The sequence below is a fragment of the Gordionus sp. m RMFG-2023 genome, chromosome 1 (genome assembly GCF_954871325.1).
Source record: "Gordionus sp. m RMFG-2023 chromosome 1, tfGorSpeb1-WG-v2, whole genome shotgun sequence".
NCBI classification, from domain to species: Eukaryota; Metazoa; Nematomorpha; class Gordioida; order Chordodea; family Parachordodidae; genus Gordionus; species Gordionus sp. m RMFG-2023.
The window spans coordinates 70,987,752-71,010,061 of NC_088775.1; the positions used below are offsets into that span (position 1 = coordinate 70,987,752).

Sequence of the window (22,310 nt, forward strand, 5' to 3'; positions counted from 1 at the left end):
GAAATTAAATGTTTAGGAAAAATTATAGCCGCAAAAAAAAATAATTCTTCTCCTTTCTTCCTACTCTTTATTTGACATTATTATTTATTGCCCATACTATGGGTTCAAGGTACTCCATTGGAAAATCATATATTTTGATATAAATTGATTAAAAAAACAAATATTCTTAAATACATCTAAAAAAGATAAATATTAATAAAAAATATGAAAAAATTACCAATTAATGCATTTTAAATGAATTTTGTTTCAAAAATGCTCAATTCAAAAAGAGTACAAATTAAAAAAGTGGGTACAGATATCTGATTTTGGTATAAATTGATCATAAATGCATAAAATATTACTAAATACAGCTAAAAAAGATAAATATTACCTTAATTTTGCTTTAAAAATGCTTTATGCAGAGAAAATTCAATAAAAGTACAAATTAAAAAGTTCGAAAATATCTGTACCGACTTTTTTAATTTATAGATTTTGGTTAAATTTTCATGGCATAGAGTACTTTTGAAACATAATTAGAATTAATATATAATCTTGAGCATATTTGAAGCAAAATTATATAAAATTTATCTTCTAAAATTAATAATTTTGATAGTAATTTAAATTGAAAACTTAAGACCCCCAAAACGAAATTCTTTACCATTTTTCTCAAAAACCAATCGATAAAAAATTATAAAAATTAGTAAATTTATAAAGAAATATAAGTTTAACACTATCACCAATTTTCAGGGATTTTTATTCGATACTTTTTAAAATATATCAGTATAAAGACCTAAATTTTACCATTTTTGAGATTTCGAAAAGTTGTCTTTATACGGTAATATTTTTAAAACTTGACGTGTAGGGAAAATTTGGAAAACGGACTCGAACTCAGCGTCAAATTCTGCACCAAAACTTGTTTTTATTTTCTTCTCCCATTTTTCTTGTCACACAGTGTTATTTATTCTCTAAAGGGTCATAACTGAATAAGATAAGAGATTTTTCCCTATATATCTTAAAAATAAAAACCCTTCTACAAATTTAAAGCCATATTTTTTAAAATTTTAAAGCTTTGAAACTTTTTTAAATTTTTAAGAGCCGGAATAAGCGAATATTCTTATTAAAACGCTTTTAAAAAATGACAAAAAAATCAATGTAAATATCGGTATCGGATCGGTGACGTTTGAAATAAATATCGGCAAATATTAAATCGGATCGTTGAAGCCCTATCATATAAAAATAAGGAATAAATAATTTTAAATAGAAGTAACCACAATCTCAGAATCGTTGCATGTTTTCCTCTCATAATACTTATCGTCCAAATATTGATAATCTCTCCCGCGCCCTCTAGAATGTTCATTCCTATTCTTATTTATGCCTGTCGTACTATTTTTGACTCGGTGATACATATCGTATTCAACGTCGGTATTGTAATTGGCCGGACCTTCCCTAATACTTCGGTTATAGACCCTGTTTTGGAGATCTGGAGCTGGCGCTAAGGAACTTTCCCTAGAATCAGGAAAATATCTCTGATATCTGTAATTGTGTGGAATATTAATTTAAAATCAAATTATTATTCTGATAGTATTCTATACAAAGATAAAACAAACCTGGACCGTCGTCGCCTATTGTAAGAAGACGTTGTCGAGGTATCCAATAATACATGCTTATCCTGATCGTGAAACGTCCTAGACTTCGTCAAATATCCTGGGTGGCCCCTGGGCCCTGGTGGGTAGTAATAATAGGAGGCATCTGATTGGTAGCTTTCATTATCGGCTTCGTTCTCGGACAAGAGATGGTGGTTTGAGTTGATATAACGACTATCGCCTCGTAGCATTTCTCTCCTTTTATTATATCATTGCAATTATGTGATAATGTTATAGTTTTAAAGCGTCTTTCAATATGAATTATCAGAATTTCCATCCGAATTATGTTCCATCCACGTATCTAGTAGTATTACTCAAAGATTGCAAATCAGTCCTCATTAAGATTTTTAAAAGTTGCCCGACCCGGCCAGTTATTCATTTGTTTGTCTAGCCCGGTCCAATAAATTATTTAATAATTTCCCGGCTCGGCTAGTTATTTTATGATAAATCAGGCCCCGATTTTTTTGTACAAATTTTCCGGCCATTGTAATAATATTTGTAAAAAAATTGAGTAACATTTGTAAAGAAGAAAAACGTATAAATAAATATATATGTTAATTTACTAATGCTTTATTATGTGATCTCATATAATAAAAATAATAAGATAAAATAAAACATAATTATAAAAATTTACGTAAAAAAAACTTAATATAAAATTATAAAAAATATTAAAAAATTAAAAGTTAAAATAAAAATTACGTAAAAAACGCGGGGCTGTGAACCCTCCTTCTAAAAAAATGGGTTCGAGTTTAGGTTCAGTGAAAAATCCCTCAACCCGATTAGGGTTCAGGGTTCGGAGACTAGGAAAATGACTTATAAAAATTGTTAATAACAGATTTCCAAAAAAAATTATTTTAATTAGTATTGCCATAAAAATAATTTATTATCATAATTATAAAATATACAAATTATTTGTTGTGATTGTTTTATTTAATGATTTGTTCCCAATAATGGTAAATCAAATTTTGAATCAGTAATTCTCCGTGATATACAACTTTCAGAAACTATTAATTATAATCTTAAACCTTCAAACAGATGCCCACAATGCCTTAAACATTTCGCAATAGACACAAATATATGTTCTTAAATAATGATATAGTTTTAAAAGTTAAGAATGACTCGATAACATCAATAATGTAATCCTACATCTACCTGATACTCCTTATTCTATACCTCCAAGCCTAATGTTATTACTCGAATCCCTAAAAAAGCTAGTTTTGGTTGCTAAAACTTTCTCTGATTGCATTTCCTCCCTCTTGCATAATTTTAAGTATGAAAAGGAATGGCTCAGATTTTTTTATGGTTTTAATACTTTCAAAGTGTCTGACAAATCATTACCAAAATCTTTAACTCAGCAATTAAAGATGCCGCCCTTAACAAAGATCCATACCTTTTGGTATTTCATCCTCCAATTATTGTGCAAAAAAAATAGAGCTTCTCCCTTAGTGATCAAGGCAAATTGATAATTTAAACATCAAAGGTGCGCTTAGGTTAGTACTACTTATGATTCACTAGCCGGTGCCTCTCATGATACCTATATCAAGCTTTGCACTAAATATCCTAACTCTACCATCAATCCTATTGATCCTCTTCCATTCTCCATTAGCGCGACTGATTTCACACAGGAAAAGATAGAAAAGCCATCCTTACATTCCACCGTGATTCCGCCCATCGACTGGATGGAATTCGTCCTATATTTCCTCAGGACATTAACTCTCCATTAATAAGTTCCCATTCTTTATCCTAACCTCCAACTTCTGCAATAAAATTTTGGCCGGTGATGTTAGATTTTAAGTCCCCCATACTTTTTGGTGCACTATTTATTGCCGTGCAAAACCCCAATAATGATATCAGGCCAATTGCTATAGACTCATTTTTTAGGCGCCTTTGCCAAAATGATTTCCTCAAGAATTAAGCATGATGCAACTCTTATCTTGAGTCCTTTTCAACTTATCTATGGAGTTACTGATGGTTGTGAGGCTGCAGTACACAAATCGTATTCATTTAGAAATTCCCTTAATTGAAATCTTAATTAAGACCGACTTTGCCAATGCCTTTAATACCCTCTCTGGGAATTCTTTCTTAAAATCCTCGAGCGAACTCTTTTTCTTGGATATAGCGAATTTCTTCCTATCGATATCCTACCACTTTTCAATTTATATAAAATAAATTTTATAGAAGGGATTCAACAGGGTGATCCTCTTGGCCCATTGCTATTTTGTCTCGGAATCAACGAAATGATTAAGGCAATAAATGCCTGCTGCTCTCTTTCTCTTCATATCTGGTACATAAATGATGGTATATTTATGGCACACCCAATGAGGTCAAAAATGCGATCGATTAATTTTAGAGATCGGCTCTTCTTTAGGGTTAATTCTCAATAAAAATAAATCAGAATTCATCCAACTAAACAGTTCTGAAATTATCTCAAACAATTTTAAGGTCATTAATCAAGATCAAATAATCAGCCTTTTACACCTTTCTGGATTCAAACCTTGAGATTTATATCAAATTGGGTGATATCCTTCTCCTCTCCTCTCATAGGTAGTTTTTTCTGTTGAAAAACTTTTTTAATATACCGTGCATTCTTTATACTCTAAGAACTATTCCTGTTTTTAAATATCCTCATCCTTTGAATGTATATGAAACGGGAATCAAGGACCTTACGGAATATAAAATCTTAAGTTCGGAAAAATGCTTAAACTCAACCTCTCTCTCGGTCTAGGCATCAGATCTCCTTCTGATGTAGCTTAAAAAACTTTTATCTCAAGCTGCTTATTAACAAAATCTATTTTCCCTCTCCTGTGGACGATTCGTCGTAGGACATCCTCCTGGTTGTTGCCTACTGCGTCATCGAAACTGTACTATCAAGCATGCAACCACTAGATCGTCCTCTCTTTTCATCATTGCTAAATGGCTCTGGGCACGAGTTCCTCGAGTATCCCTTCTGTTAATCTTCAATTACAATTCATAAAAATGGAAATCACTCATGCCATTGAAATACGTCTCAATTGCTCAATTACCCAACTTTACCTCTGCTCTGGATGTAATGTTCCTGTTGACTCGAAGGGATGACATAACCTGCACTACCGTTCTTGCAAAGAACGTATTCCTAGACACAATAATGCCATTATTCAACGTGCCCTTAAATCTGCGCAGATTCCATCGATCCTAGAAGCTAAAGGTCTTTTTAAATCTGTAAGGAAATGTCCAGGTAGCATTATCCAAAATCTTTGGAAGAGAGGCCAATTTCTAATTTGGGACTATTCCTGTATAGATCCGCCCATCTTAGCACAAACATCTTGGATATCAAAGAGCTATCCAAATTAATAAATATTCAAAAATATCCAATGAACACATTTTTATACCTATAATCCCCTCTACATTAGCTATATTTAGTAGCCGTGCTTTAACCTTCTTCAAGGAACTCAGTTCTCTTATTCGTAAAATCACTGATGAACCCAGAGAAGGTTTTTACCTTAGGCAAAGACTCACCATTGCATTCATAGATCCAATTACATCAGTTTCATTGGAAGTCTCCTTACTAAGAAGCTAAGCCTAACTTTTTTTAAAACCCTTTTATATTTTAACATATGATGGATTAAAATATAATATATATAATACAATACTACTACACTACTACACTACAATAAAAAATAGTAATATATTTATATTTTAAAAATTTTACATAGACGAATTATCATAATATTTTCTATCAAAAAATTATGTATAACATACTTGTCAAGCGGGCCAATGACAGAACCGAGATGTCGCCTAGGGCCGTAAGATACATTAGCCTGCCTATCGTAATGTCTACCATGGTCTCTCGCATTATGTCGATCACCATCATTCTCGAATCTTTGGTCCAACTTGTTTGAAATTTTGGCGCCTTCGTATTGAATTTCGCGGTCATTCACTACTCTTTCCCCAAGCTTGTTTGAGTCGATGAGTTTTTTATCTTCGGTAAAAACCAACTTATTAGTCATCGCTAGAGGACTCGCTATTAACTCGCAATTAGTATTAGAGTAATTTTCGATGCTGTAATCATATTTACTAATCTGGTCATCTTGATTTTGAGTTTTTTTAGAATCCTGAACGATTACCGGGGGTGATTCGTTAGACTTAAAGAAAGGTTCCTGAATTGTATTAGGGACTTCGTTATATAAAAATATAGGATCGGGGGAATACGTCAGGTCAAGAGGTATTCGATCGTTTTTATGATGGGTGATTAAATTAGGAATAGGCAAATCATTCATTATATCATCATTTATAATATTTGTTAATGCGTCGCTAAAATAAATAATTCACAAAAAAAATATCAACAAATATTACTTCATAAGTTTCTTGTACTTGTAGGCGTTGAGAGGCACAGTATTTCCGTAATCAATATTGGAGCCAATCGTATGTAAGTCGTTAATTTCTGAATTTTTAATAATATTTTGGTATTGGTTATGGCTTTGGAAGTCGCCCTTTATAATCTCATGGTATGTGGTTTCACAATGCTTCATAATAACAAAGGGTTATGCTATAAATTTATTATTCGTTTTAAATGTATTACTTGTTCCTGTTCACCGGGAATCGTGTCGATATGAATATCTAAAATTTTAAACATTTTATTGTTAATTAACAATATAACAAAACACAGGAATTTTTTTTTGATGATAACCAATTAATTTAGTAAACATTTATTACCATACCAAGCAACCACATATGGGTGATTCTATGTCAAATAGACCAACAATTTGACAGACCTTTTTAAAAATAAATGAAACTTAGTGATATAGTTATATAGGTTGTAAAATTATAAAATCGAAATTTTATAACTATGGCATAAATGGTTCCGGAGCTATGGGCTCTCGAAATCCAATATAGTGCAATCTCGGTTTTAAGAATCTCAAACCAAAAAATATTTGGTTCTAATGTATAAATTATACATCACCTTTTAGCCCTTAAAATTCTCTTTAGGAAAACACAATAATTTTAAAAATCTTCGATGTTAATATATTATCGGCAAAAAATGAGTTATAATGATGAAACTGATCAGATACCATATTTAAAAATTTAAAATATGAATTTAAATATTATTTCGTTATCATAATTTTGGGAATAAAAAAAAAAAAATATAGAGACACTATCGTTAAGAAATAATGGTAATAAATTTTTTTAAATATATTTTATATTATAAATAATCATTATAGATATTTAAGCAATATATTAATTATTCTGTAAAATAACCTCTAACCACAATTCAATACTGTAAACAAAAACATCTATTCAGAGTTGTTAAACCTTACTTTTAAAAGTAGCGCGCTGTCGCTATTTTGTCAAAAAAAATGTAAGAGCGCTATTAACTAGTATTTTTGAAAAGTAGCTTTGGCTACTTTTTGTAAAAAAATTTAGAAATAAATTTGTTTTATTTTTTGCTTATAATGTAATTGTATAGTATATAATACATAAAAATCAAATATTTAAATATATTTTGATTATAAAAAATTTGTAAAAAGACTACAATTTATGTAATAAAAATAACTAATTATGGTAATATTCATTTTTTATTTATTTTGTTGCATTTTAATAATAAAATCATTTTACTATATTCCCAAGTCTAGAACGACGATCAGAAAGTATAAGTTTCGCCCAACTAAGTAATCTCTCAACACTAGCACTTGAGTAGTGTTGTTAAAAGTTACTTTTGAAACATAACTAGTTGGATCTATCGTCCGTCGCCCTATGTCCCCACCCGCTACAGTCCCACCCGCAAGGTTGCGCTAAGGGGCTTCTGTCCGAAATACGACAACCATGCAATTGCCGACCACGGAGGGTACTTATAGGTATGGTTTTTAGGCGAAACGGGTATTTGATAAAATTTTTCGAGACGTTTGAAAAATCCGAAATAACCCTCGGCGTCCCATCTTGCTTTGGTATGAGGAAGAGGGGAGAACAGAATGTTGTGTCCGTCTGTTCATTACGCCTGCCTCGACCAAATGGTTAATGATAGGGAGATATTTGGAGGCTAATCTGATGAATCGGTTTCTGAAGTAGCCTCCGTTGTCGGCAATTGCCTGGTTGTCGTATTTCGTACAGAAGTCCCTTAGCGCAACCTTGCGGGTGAATGGGGACTGTAGCGGGTGGGGACATAGGTAGACAGGCGCTGCCATGTATCAGAGCGTTCACCCCGCTAAGACCCCTAGAGGAAACAGATGCACGAACATCTCATAGTTATTAGTTACAGTTATATTTCAAAAGTAACTAGTTATATTATAAGTTACTTTATACATCATTCATATCGCATTAATTATATACTAAACGCAATTATTTAATATAAAAAAAATTAGGATATACAAATTATAATCAATTATTTAAAAAAAATATCAATTTAATTTATATATAAAAATAATTAAACCGAAAAAAAATATCGGAAATAGAATATATTTATATTTACATCGAAATAAAAATATATATTTATTTTTCATAAAAATTAGAGTTTAAAAAATATTTATTTGTTTTTAACAACAAATTGATTTCAAAATTTTTACTAAAAAACGCGCTAGTTTCTCTTCAAAAATGAGCTTCCTCGACTGAATAAACGCTCTATGGAAGCACTTGATGTAAGGACAACATTATATTTAATAAAAAGTAATTTTAAATTTGGGAAATCATCATATAAAGATAATGTGTTATTATTGGATTTCATAAAATTTTCTATAAGTTCAATATCAATAATATTTTCTCGCCTTATCCAACTACATCAATGGTTTCGCACATGATTCATTTGTCTGAAGGGTATTTGATTAATCTCTTGTTGAAGGAAATGATATTTGATATGCATTATAATGTTTTTCTTTCATAGTCTTTGTCTTTCCTTATTAGTAAGTAATGATTACTAATTTAGTATTTTATACAAAAATTATTTAATTCTAAAATAATCTAAGTCTTTATTTTTCCTTATACTAAGTTTTATGATCTAGTTTAGTAAAATTTAAAAAAAAATACATTTATTACTTATGAAATTCCAGTGTAGAAATATTATTGCCAGCAAATTGAGGATAAAATATGGAATATATTGTGCTAAATTTGTAAAGAAATATATTAAAAAATTGGTTTATTACTTGAATTTGGTTACAAAATTATGAAACCAACAATTTAAGAAAAGAAAATTTATTTGGACGGCAAATTATATTATTGTTGCATATCATTTGCAAATACAATCAGACATTTAAACAAAATTTTAAATTAATAAATTTAATTTAAAATTAATTTATCACACCCTTGAATCGGACTGCCCACCTGAAAATTTTATTGAAGTGGACAAAACTAGCTTAGAGATAAATTTTTTGCCAAATTCAATAGAATGAAAAATATTTAAAAACATTTACCTGCTCATTAGGCTTTTTATTTACTTAAATTTTTTTTAGTCATTCCTAAAATTTTACATGCCTTTCGTTTATCAACAATTTTGATGTCCCCAGAAATACTCTCGAATCTATTTTGAATAATAAATTCTCATCACTCTCCTGGATGCAAGTTGTCCTTCCATCAAAGCTAGGTGTATAGGTATCCATTCACCCATATCCTTAAGCATTTCAGCCATTTTATCCTTAGTTGCTAAATTTCAATACACACTTGGAGACTTGGATACTATCGATCCATATTATACGGCAGCATTAACCCTCTGGAGCAAAAATGCTCCAAGTCGCTCATATCCAAATTCCATAAAACAAGGAGACTGGAATTTACCATTGACATAGCATTGCGTCGATTACTTACACATCAAAGCTATTCAAAGAAAATTCCATCGCTCTTTCTCCACCTAAACCCAACCACGAGTATACAGAATGACAACAATACGACTCTTTTTCTGGATCAAATAATTCCAGCCTCAGCCATATGACACCTTAGTTACGAATGATTAGAAACTATACCTAGTTCTAATTTAGACTTGTTTATTAACCAACGAAGAAGTTAGAATAGCTATCGGTCTTTTAGACTGTGAAATCGTAACGCCAACATCATGTGTCCTTTGTGAAACTGATATCGATAGCCTTGGACACCAACCCCACACTGTCGTTTTTCAAAAGGTAGATTGCCCAGGCACTATCCCATCAATTAGATTACCAATAGAATCTTGAAAGCCACAAATATTTCTTCTACGCTGTAACCCTCTGGTCTCAGTCCTAATAATCAAGCCAGACCTGATGGAATGACGCTAGTCCCTTGAAACCAAGGTATACGCTCTCTTGGGATTATATATGTGTGGATCGTTTTCTCAGATCTTTTTTTGTCAACTTCATCACGAAAGCTGAAAATAAAAACAAATAAATATAGCTACCTTAATAATCTTTGTTAGTTTCGGTAGTCTCAGATACATGTGGATCATTTGGACCCCATGCCCTAAAATTTTCAAAACAATAGGAAAAAGGTTAGATTTAATCATAGGTGATCCAAAAGAAGGCTTCTACCTACGACAAAGAATATCGATCGAAATTTGTCGATCCAACTGTATATCTATACATGGGTCATTAAGCCCCGCCAACCAAACCTAAATATATTATTTTATCTTATTTTTAATTTCTCTTCTTTTAATTATATATTTTTATATAGAATATATATATAGTATGTTAATTATAATTTTAATATTCTTTTAATAAATAGTTGTATTATTTTTTAAAAAAAACATATTAAAAAATATAATTAATTCATATTTTTAAAAGTAATTAGTTTCTTTTGGCAGTTATATTTCAAAAAATATAACTAGTTACAGTTACTAGTTACAATTTTTAAAATATAACTAGTTACAGTTATTTTTTATCAAAAATATAACTAGTTACTAGTTAGTTACTTTAACATTACATTTGAGGGCAAAGCAGTATTTAATTTTATATACATATTTTTAATATAAATGAGTATTTTTATAATTGAAAATCGCGTCTAGAGGATATTCTATTAGATTATTATCCTTTATTTCAAAAAAATTATCAGTGAAATTCGTTTTTGTGACTAGGGCACCTTTGTTTGATATGAGACTATTCAGTTTTACAATGAGCCTATCACGATGATCTTTAGCATCATTGAAATTGATATATGGCCACTTTAGTTTAAAATTGGGATGAATCATAAATTTTATATACAAGTACATCGTATGCCTGGCATCCTATTATCCTTTGAGGGCTAATGCTACAGATCTTCTTTTTAAAGTCTTAGGGTCTAGTCAATGGGCTGTGATTCCCAAATAAACTCTAAAAAATATTAATATCAGATCAATTTATTAATATAAATAAATTTTTACCTTCTGTTATGTGTCCAAATATCAGCCATGGCACATATATAGGATATCGATGACAACTCTGCTATTAGAGCATCTTTCATCACTTCAAAGTTATCTGCTATCTTAATCATTAGTGTCTCGTGACAAAAATTATACCAAGGGATAGAGCTTAAATCATCATGATAATATCAACCAAAGACATTGGGGCTGTATCAATTATAAAATTGACAATAACTTTATCAGCCAGTATCTGAGAAATATTGGCATGTGCAATATTATTAATCAATTTAGCTTGAATTGAATTGGTATTTTTGGATGTAGTTTCTCCTATACTAAAATTATTACAATGTTTTTCTATTTAAAACTGTTAGCATGCACATTGTTATAAAATAAATACTATTAGAATTTAAATATGACGATTACCTTTAGGTGTTTTTTGAAGTTATAGCTACTAGATTTATTTAAGGTATATTTTATTTTAAACAAATAAATTTGTAGCCACCTTTTGTTTTACGTTAATTTGTAAATATTTTTCAAACTTTGGAAATGGAAAATGTGTATTATTGTTATCAAGAATACTTTCTTCCAAGGTACCTTCCATTTCATTAATATCATCATTGTCTGACTCACATCCATTTGTGATGACATTTTAAATAATTTACACCAGATGATTTAGGTTTATAATACAAATTGAAAATATAAATTTCAATTTTAAAATTAAAAAATAAATCATAAAAATTATATTAATTATGATATTATATTTAAATTTTCATGTTTATAGTTATATTCATTATATTTTTAAAAAGTAGCTAAGTAACGCACTATCTATCATATTTCGCCACACTCGTTAAAACAATTATCATGTACAATTATTGAAAATTTCAAAAAAAAGCTTCTCTTTCAAGTTTTGTAATCTTTTAGACATCAATATAATTCCTTGTGAAGATAATATTTTTTAAAAAAAAAATCTAGGCCTAACAGGGCTAGAAAAAAGAATTTACCCAGATCATGCTTAAAATAACTACCCCTGCAGATTTCTGCTATATTCAACTGTATTTAATATTGTATAATGATTATGCATCAAAAAATAAATATTTAAAGATCGAATCCTATATATTTGGATTTATTTTGAAAAATAAAATACTTTTATTTCTTCCATTCTTATTCTTAGTTAAATAATATACTGTTAATAAACATATCTGGCAAGTTTTATCATCACAGTGAACTCATTCATAACACATTTTTGTTATACCCAAAAAATATTGATAAGAATTTAAAGATACAAAGTGATATATAATTTATACAATTGGCCTAAATATTTATCGAATAATTTGAGAAAAACTAAGATGCCCCTGTATTGTACTTTGAGAGTAGTGTTGTTAAATGGCTCAATTTGAGCCGATTTTTAAAAACGGCTAACTCAATATTTTAGCCAGGAAAATATTGTTTAAGCCTCGAGATTTTGTTAATAGATGTTCAAACCTTTGTATCACCTATGAGCAAAATTTTAAGGCTTGCATAATATTTTTCCTAATAAAATATTGAATTAGCTGTTTTTAAAAATCGGCTCATAATGAGATGTTTAACAACACTATTAGAGATAGTGATCTGCATCAACCTAATTTTTCAAACCCAGCCTAGCCCCAAATTTTTTTCTAAAAAAGTTTTGCCGGCCTGGTCCGAACCCCAAATTTTTTTTTTAATTTTTGCAGGCCTGGCCCGATTATATTTAAATATAGAAATTAATTTTTATAATTACTCAAAATAAAAGACATATGTTATATGGAGTCTAGTTCTATAAATAAAATCTAATATTTTTATTTTACATAAAAAAGTCAAATAAAATTGATAAATCTTAAATATATTTTGAAAAATTTCCAAGGCCCAACCGACCTGGCTTAAATTTTTTTAAAATATTAGCCCAACCCAGCCCAAACCCAATTTTTTTAAAAAATTAGGCCTAAGCCCAGCCCAAAGCACGTTTGGGCTATGCCATGTATGGACTGGGCCTACTTTTGCAGACCTCTAATTTTAGAGTCTATAACTCAAGATCCATTAGATCTATGCTTTAAGACTTCAATAATTATTTAAACTAGACACTACATAACCATCATATGAAGTTCCAGTTGTTTTCAATTATGGTTGCTAAAATATGGTATTTTAGTCATTTGTGCTAGAATGACCCATAAACCAAAAATCATTATGATAATAAAATTTGTATTCAATTAGAAAAGTAGAGTGCTAATTTAAAAATTTTAAAAAAACTGTTTAAATTTATTTCAATAACCATACAAATAAATTTCTGACTTCTAATTTTTAATTATTTGATGTAACCTGGCATGGACTGGGCAAAAAAAAATTTCTGGGTAAGGCATGAAGTAATGAAAATGTCTAAAGATGGCAATTAGGGAAATTTATGTCGCCATCCTTCATAAAATTATAGAGGTCAAACATTTGCAGTGACCATATTTTACAGGCTATGTAGAAGTAATTAGGGACTGGTCTAGAAAACCTTATAGAAAATTCCCATGAGACAATTTGTGATGGAAAGTACTGACCTCTAATTTAAATATTAAATTTGCATATTGATAACCTTACTGACTTATATTAAATTTATAAAAAGTTTATTTATATAAATGCATGATAAACAATTAAAGTAAATAAAACTTATAATTTTTTAATAAAGGATTAAGCTAGCAAACACCTCATTATTAATTGGGATAACAATTTTTAATATCAAAGAGTTGTTTTAATTTTATTTAAAAATAGTATCAATAAACAACTTTAAGTATTGATAAATAGATAACAATTCTAACTTATATGTTCTTAACTAATCCTATTATTTGATTGATTATCATATATAATATATTTAAATGTTAATAAGATAAGCTATTTAACTAAAGCAAACTAAGATTATAAAATATTAATAAAAAAAATATGATTAACAATTGATATTTATTCTAGGAAAAAATTTAAATATATTAAACAATGAGTTATATTACTATTATCATAAATATTTGTATGCTTGTCATCTTGAAAGAGCATCATAGAAACATTGTCTTTTGTTTCAGAATTAATTAATAATTTTCCATATTGTTCATGAACTTCAAGGTTATTGTTATAATTAATTTGGGGTGTGTTAATATCTTCCCATTCATAATTCTTCCAATCATCTTGTATTTGATTATTAAAAGTCTGACTAGCATTATTATTAATGTTACAATTTTGATTATTCATATCTGTTATAATATAAAATATTTACAATTGAATCAAAACATCATATATTATTTAGTCATTTCTACCCTTTATTTAATTTTGAATTATATTTTAAATAGGCATAAACATATTTAATTATTAATTATTGGCATACTTACAATTCAATTTAAGATAATTAAAGCTAAATGAATAATATCATTTTGGTAGTTAATAATAAATATTAATATATTAACTATCTATGTTATAATACTTGCATTTTTTTTAAATACTCATTTGACATTAAACGCGTTTACTAATACAATATGTAAAATTATTAATATTTATTAACAAGGAAAATTGGTATATGGATACTCATATTTATGAGTATAACTGAGCTCCGTGAAGTTGGCCGAACATTTGGAAGCACTAACGATGAATCATATGTCCATTTTTAGTGCTTCGTTAGTGCTTATTAGTGCTTCAATCCGTATAGTAGCCGAATTTAAGTAAAAAAAGTTATAAGCAAGAAAAAAAATTTGTGCCAACTTCACGCTTAAAGGTTGACTGAAAGCAGTAACGATGAAACTTATATCATTCTTTAGTGCTTAGTTATTAGTGGTTAGTGCTTTAATCACTTTTGTAGCTGAATTTAAGAATAAAAAGTTATTGGCGAAAAATAGAAAAATAAACAAATATTGGCGACATGCCAAAACAAAAACTAGAGTAGTAATATACATCCGGTTATCGCCATTGTTTAGTGCTTAATTATGTATTTAAATTCCGTTATTAATTTGGTTAATCGCCATATGGGAAAAAAGTTATAAGCTAAATAAAAATTAAGACGTCACGATTTTAGCGTAAAGTTGGTGGAACTTTTGGAAGCACTAACGATGAAACTTATATCATTTTTTAGTGCTTCATTAGTAGAGGTTAGTGCTTCAATCACATTTGTAGCCGAATTTAAGAATAAAAAGTTATTTGCGAAAAAAACAAATAATGGCGACGTGCCAAAACAAAAACTATAGTAGTAGTTAACATCCGGTTTTCGCCATTATTTAGTGCTTAATTAGCAAATTTGAATTCCATAATTAATTTGGTTAACCATCTTTATAAAAAATTGTAATACATTAAAGAAATGTTTAGAGGTCAAAATTTGGCCAGAAAATTATGAAAGCACTAACGATGAAATTTATACCCTTCTTTAAGGCTTCTTTAGTAGAGGTTAGTGCTTCAATCACATTTGTAGCCGAATTGAAGAATAAAAAGTTATTTGCGAAAAAAACAAAAATAAACAAATAATGGCGACGTGCCAAAACAAAAACTATAGTAGTACTAAACATCCCCTTTTCGCCATTATTTAGAGCTCAATTAGTAAATTTGAATTTCGTAATTAATTTGGTTAACCGTCTTTATAAAAAATTGTAATACACTAAGGATTATGAAAATATATAAAATTATAAAATAGTAATAAAACCTAATTAAAAAAATTATAATTTATAAATTTATAATTATATAATTAAAAATAAAATTCTATAATTGAGTCCCCAAAAAGGAACCATAATTGTGTCTAAAAATTTCTATTTGAATTTTTTGTCGAATAAAAAGAAATTCTCTGGGTTCATTTGTGAAAAGTCGTTTTTATTACCCAGATTTTTAAAAAAAATAAATGTTGAAGGCGAAAAATGCCCGTTAATAGAAGTCACTACTGGAGATATGAAGTTATTAAAATTTTTGTATTTGTTTGTCTTTTTAATTTCTGCCTGTGTTATTAAATTGAAATTTATGTTTGAAGGGAATGATGAGACACACGTGTAGTCCCATATGAGTGATTTGCCGAGGGCCCAAGGTATGGTTGTCATACCATCATGTCTTAAACCATCTACTTGATATAAATTTGATAGTTCAAGATTGTTTGGAATGTGTGCAGCTGTTAGGCTTCTATTTATTATATGGTTTACAGCTGAGTGTTGATTTATTATTCACATGTGGGAAATTCTGTAATTAATTTTTTACATTACTCAAAAAATTTTTGATTACTTGTAAATTTTTATAGTATGTAACACATTTCCATAATGTCAAACATTCTTATATATTTAAATAACTTTCCATAATATTGTAAAAAACATTTTGATTTTGATATAATTTTTTAAAAAAAATTTTTAATAATAAAACTTTAATAAAGACGAACGTCAAATTTATGAATCGAATATAATTTTTTAAAGTTTTGGGCCAAAATTTTCTTAGGCGTCTAGATAGGTGTCAGAAAATTTGAAGGATTAATATGGCAGTAATTAATCGAATCAGGGTAACTCTCAGAATTCCTGCATAAGTATTAATGATCTGCATCGGGCCTTATTTTTCAAGCCCGGCCCGGTCCGAAATTTTATTAAAAAAGTTTTGACGGCCCGGCCCAAACCAGAAATTTTTTTAAAATATAGAAAATAAATTTTAAAATTACTCAAAATAAAAGACATATGTTATATGTTGTCTAGTTTCTATAAATAAAATCAAATATTTTTATTTTACATAAAAAATTCAATATATAATTGATAAATTTAGATATATTTAAAAAAATTTCTAAGTCCCAACCCTACCCGGCCCTTTTTTAAAAAATATTAAGCCCGAACCCGATTTATTTTAAAAAAATTAGGCCTGAGCACAGTTCGACGGGTATTTCATAATATTGTGATCTTAATATAACTAAAATTTATGATAGAAATAAACATATGCGTAATTTTTTCGAATAAAATAAAACTATGTAAAAAGAACAATTTGAATAAAGAATAAAAAATTTCTGAGAATGTTTTTAATCATATCATTCAATGACACCTCAGAATAATAGATGCTGGAGAAAAAATGTAGTTGTTACAATAAAATAATAAAAATTATATAATTATTACACAAGAATGGAGTTCAATGGACCCATTTAGGCAGTATTGGAAATAATATTTTGTGACTTGGTTATAGCTATTCTTGTATTTTGGGAACCTTAATATATATAAGCTTCTGAAACATTTACTCAAATATGACAGATGATCTACGGAAACAATTGATAGGTTAAGTGCAAAAAGACAATATGCATTTTTAATTACTTGGGGTTTTTAATCAAACTAATTAGGGTTTAAATTTTACAAAATAAGTACTAAATAATTGTGAAAATAAAATGTTTGTCGATGACAGATTTTTTGTATATTTTGTTAATAACTTTTTTATTGTAAATTAGGCTATTAAACTGATTGAAGCACTAACCTCTACTAAGGAAGCTCTAAAGAATTATATAAATTTCATTGTTAGTGCTTTCATAATTTTCTGGCCAAAATTTGACCTCTAAACATTTCTTTAACGTATTACAATTTTTTATAAAGACGGTTAACCAAATTAGTTATGGAATTCAAATTTACTAATTGAGCACTAAATAATGGCAAAATCGGATGTTTAGTACTACTTTGGTTTTTGTTTTGGCACGTCTCCATTATTTGTTTATTTTTGTTTTTTTCGTAAATAACTTTTTATATTTAAATTCGGCTACAAAAGTAATTAAAGCACTAACCTCTATTAAGGAAGCTCTAAAGAAGGATATAAATTTTATCGTTAGTGGTTTCATAATTGGCCATAATTCGACCTCTAAACATTTCTTTAGCGTATTACAATTTTTTTATAAAGACGGTTAACCAAATTAATTACGGAATTCAAATTTGCTAATTAAGCACTAAATAATGGCGAAGGATGTTTAGTACTACTATAGGTTTTGTCTTGGCACGTCGCCATTATTTGTTTTTTTCGCAAATAACTTTTTATAAAATTCGGCTACAAAAGTAATTGAAGGACTAACCTTTACTAAGGAAGCCCTAAAGAAGGATATAAATTTCATTGTTAGTGCTTTCATAATTTTCTTGCCATAATTTGACCTCTAAACATTTCTTTAGCGTATTACAATTTTTTATAAAGACGGTTAACCAAATTAATTACGGAATTCAAATTTGCTAATTAAGCACTAAATAATGGCGAAAACTGGATGTTAACTACTACTATAGTTTATGTTTTGGCACGTCGCCATTGTTTGTTTTTTTCGCAAATAACTTTTTATTCTTAAATTCGGCTACAAAAGTAATTGAAGCACTAACCTCTACTAAGGAAGCCCTAAAGAAGGATATAAATTTATCGTTAGTGCTTTCATAATTTTCTTGCCATAATTTGACCTCTAAATATTTATTTAGCGTATTACGATTTTTTCATACGATGGTTATCCAAATTAATTACGGAATTCAAATTTACTAACTGAGCTCTAAATAATGGCGAAAACCGGATGTTAACTACTACTATAGTTTTTGTTTTGGCACGTCGCCATTATTTATTTATTTTTGTTTTTTTCGCAAATAACTTTTTATTCTTAAATTCGGCTACAAATGTGATTGAAGCACTAACCTCTACTAACGAAGCACTAAAAAATGATATAAATTTCATCGTTAGTGCTTTCAAAAGTTCGGCCAACTTCACGCTTAAATCGTGACGTCATAATTTTTATTTAGCTTATGACTTTTTCCCATATGGCGGTTAACCAATTTAATAACGGAATTTAAATAAAGCACTAAATAATGGCGAAAACCGGATGTTTAGTACTACTCTAGTTTTTGTTTTGGCACGTCGCCAATATTTGTTTAATTTTGTTTTTTTCGCCAATAACTTTTTATTCTTAAATTCGGCTACAAAAGTGATTGAAGCACTAACCTCTACTAACTAAGCACTAAAGAATGATATAAGTTTCATCGTTAGTGCTTTCAGTCAACTTTTAAGCGTGAAGTTGGCACAAATTTTTATTTTTGCTTATAACTTTTTTTCCTTAAATTCGGCTACTATACGGATTGAAGCACTAATAAGCACTAACGAAGCACTAAAAAATGACATATGATTCATCGTTAGTGCTCCAAATGTTCGGCCAACTTCACGGAGTTGTATAACTGTGTTATAATTTGTTTTTTGTTCTGAACCCGATCTGTGCACTCCATGAACGATGGAGTAGATTATTTTCAAAATTATCTTCTTTTTTAGGGGTATAAAAAAAATTAAATTTTGAGGGGGCTCTTTAAATTTTACAGGTGGCTCAAGTCTTGCGCCCCCTTTCCCCGGTGATTACTGCTTGTTGGTTGCTAAATCATTAAGATTATCATTTCTAAATATTTACCTTAGGTTTTTAATACATATATCATTGTTTGTCTAATGTTTATATAAATTAATTTTACATTAGTACAATATTATGTCAAAAAAATTTGCAAGATATTAATCAATGTAATCCTAAATAAATTATGAAGAATGAAAATATTTTACTGATTTACTTTAAAAAAATATATACATACATTTTTAAGATCCTTACACTTCAAAAGATTTTTGAGCAAGATCTTTGAAGATCGTAAAATAGATCTTTTATTTTTAAAATATTTTGAGCAAAGATTTTCAAAGATCAATTATCACGATCTCTGATAATCGTAAAATTTGAAGATATTTTATTTTAATAAAAGTTTGAGCAATGATCTTGAAAGATCTAAATCTATGAAGATTTTTAAAAAAAAAAATTAAGCAGCGATCTAGAAAGATCTAATCTTTGAAGATTTTTTATTTAATAATATCCTGGGCGCAAGTGTACCACTGAAAAAAGTATAAAATTACACAATTAATTTAATATTATAAAATATATATACTAATAATTACATAATTACTTAATATATACAATTAGTGTTGTTAATTGGCTGTCGAGTCGACTTAGCCAAAAATCTATTCAAGTTTTGAGTCGCAAAACTCATTTCAATTTGAGCGGCTCAATAAGTCGGTTTCAGAGTCGGCTCGATGAGTCGGCTTGATGAGTCGGCTCAAAGTCGTCTAAGGTTTATTTTTAATCAGCCTGCTATTATTATTTACTCCACGATAAATATATTAAAAAAATTTAACCCCTATGGTTCGAAAATTTAAATATTTTTAAATTCGAAATATATTATTTTAAGAATATGACCATGTTATTATTAATATTATCTAAACCCCGACATTTCGCTGATAGATGTCTAAACTTTTGTGCCATCTATTACCACAATCTTAAAGCTTACACAATAGCTTTCTGGATAAAATGTTGAGTTAGCCGTTTTTAAATTGGCTCAAATCGAGCCGTTTAACAAGACTACCTATACAATTATTTAGAATATATTTAAAAAAAGATTTTTTTAAAAAAAATATTCAGACCTGGGTATGATTTTTTTTAAATATATTATAGGGGAGACCGGGGTTATATTGTCCATAAAAAATTGAAGTGCTATAAAAAATAGACGAAGCAATTTTTCCAAAATGTTTAAACGTAGTTTTATTCTTTACATATATCTCTATGGTAGAAATAAAAAAATTTATATAAAAATATTAATTCTAATTAAATAAATAGAAATAAATTGTCAAATATGTTAAATTTTTTGGTTCATTTATATTATATATATTAGCCGGAAGAACTTATTATCACTTAAAACTGTCATATAATTTACAAAAAATAAGTCAATCATCTTCATAATGTCATTCGTGGCCCAAGAAAAACTAGTGGCTTTTAATGTTTTAATAAATTTGGTCGAATTTTTTTTATTCAAGATAATCCCTGCTTTAAAATGGCTAATAGGTACCCCGCCAAAACCAAAACCTGCCCCATGTCTTCACAATTAATTAAAATTTAATTTGAAGATATTAAATTACCACAAATATTGTCAATATTTTTATATATGATAGAATGGAGATTTTTTTATCATTTAGAATTAATATTAAGTCTTAAAACGAAGAAATAAAATATAAATTTTTTAGAAATAAAATGGAAATATAATTTTTAATTTTAAATAAGAAAAAAAATTTTATAATAAAACAAACCAGATGGGAAAAAATTAGTTATTAATAAATATTAAAAATAAATATAATATATTTTAAAAAAAATCCATCAAAAAAAATATATAAAAGATAATATACAATGTTGTGATGATTTAATGAAACATATTAACGATTAAATTAAAACGCAGCCATATAAATAAAAGTCTTTTTCTTGCATAAATAATGAAAATAACACATTTGCAATTTATAAAAAAAATTTAAAAATAACAAAATATTAAACTACTTTAAAAACCAGGTCAAAATATCTAGGTTTTTTTATTATCAAGATTATAAAAGTCGTGGGGTATTATTTACCCCTCCTTTGTAGGGAAGGGTATTGGAAAAATTTTTGAATGAGTTAAAAAGTTCTAAATCGTGAAAACAAACTCGCTTATATCTCCTAGAAAATTTTTTAAAGTAAATTTGAAATTAATATTAAGATGCCAGGGGAGACTTGTATTTAAGTTAAAAATTTTAAAAAAATCGCTAAAAATGGAGGAAATATCCTCCATCTCCATGTTCCCAGTTTGATACCCAAATTTGGAGAAAAAATAAATTTCTTTTTAAGCAAAGCTTAAGGTCAAATTATGATAATTTTTTAACTTATTTTACATTGTTTATATTATTTTCTATTAAAGTTACCTTTCTTATATTAGTTTCGAGAATGACTTGTGAAACCTTTATTTTATTTATATAAAAGATCAAAAAATATAAAATTTTCTATTCGTATTGCATTGCACATAATATAACGAAAAAATATATCTACATTATATAATAATCTTGTGTAATTATCTATTAAATTAATTGTTCAAAGGAATAGATGGATACCCTCTTCGATATATCGTATCGTATGTGAATAGAAGGCTGTGAAATCATAATTAGTGAAATTTAGCAAAAAGCTACGATTTTATGGATTCCGTTATTTGGTTGATATATAGAGCGATATTGATTTTTCAAAACGCCAAAAAAATTTTCGATGGTTTAGTTGAGGGGAATAAGGTGAAAGATATACTATATTTTGATAATTTTGTGATATGATATAAAACAAGAAAAAATCTTGTTCTTCTTTATTTTAAATTAGATAGGGTGTAGTTCCACTCATTATGATAAAACACATCTAAGTTACAAGGTTTGTTGATACCCTTGAGAACGGCATAATTATATGGAGGGCGGGCAGTAACGTAGCCAGGATTGATCCATGGGGGGGGGGGGGGGGTTGACCAATTTTTGGGGGCTTCGCCCCCAAACCCCCTTATCAAAATTTGCCAATATTTTGTGTATTATACCCAGGCCAGCATAAATATTAAAAAATATTAGAATTAAAATTTATGCCAAATTTATAA

General features: G+C 28.4%; 1 protein-coding gene across 1 annotated transcript in view; it reads right to left on the reverse strand.

The window, feature by feature from the left end:
• Positions 1 to 14,518, reverse strand: part of LOC135931494 (uncharacterized) — a 49,959-nt gene extending 35,441 nt beyond the window's left edge. Inside the window, exons 1-7 of the mRNA XM_065468647.1 lie at positions 14,432 to 14,518; positions 13,890 to 14,126; positions 6,181 to 6,218; positions 5,955 to 6,124; positions 5,361 to 5,912; positions 1,587 to 1,820; positions 1,248 to 1,512 (exon numbers count right to left, since the gene is read on the reverse strand). Coding sequence (XP_065324719.1) covers positions 1,248 to 1,512; positions 1,587 to 1,820; positions 5,361 to 5,912; positions 5,955 to 6,124; positions 6,181 to 6,218; positions 13,890 to 14,124 — 1,494 coding nt within the window. The 5' untranslated portion in view covers positions 14,125 to 14,126; positions 14,432 to 14,518. The remainder of the gene's footprint in view (positions 1 to 1,247; positions 1,513 to 1,586; positions 1,821 to 5,360; positions 5,913 to 5,954; positions 6,125 to 6,180; positions 6,219 to 13,889; positions 14,127 to 14,431) is intronic.
• Positions 14,519 to 22,310: the final 7,792 nt, after the last annotated feature.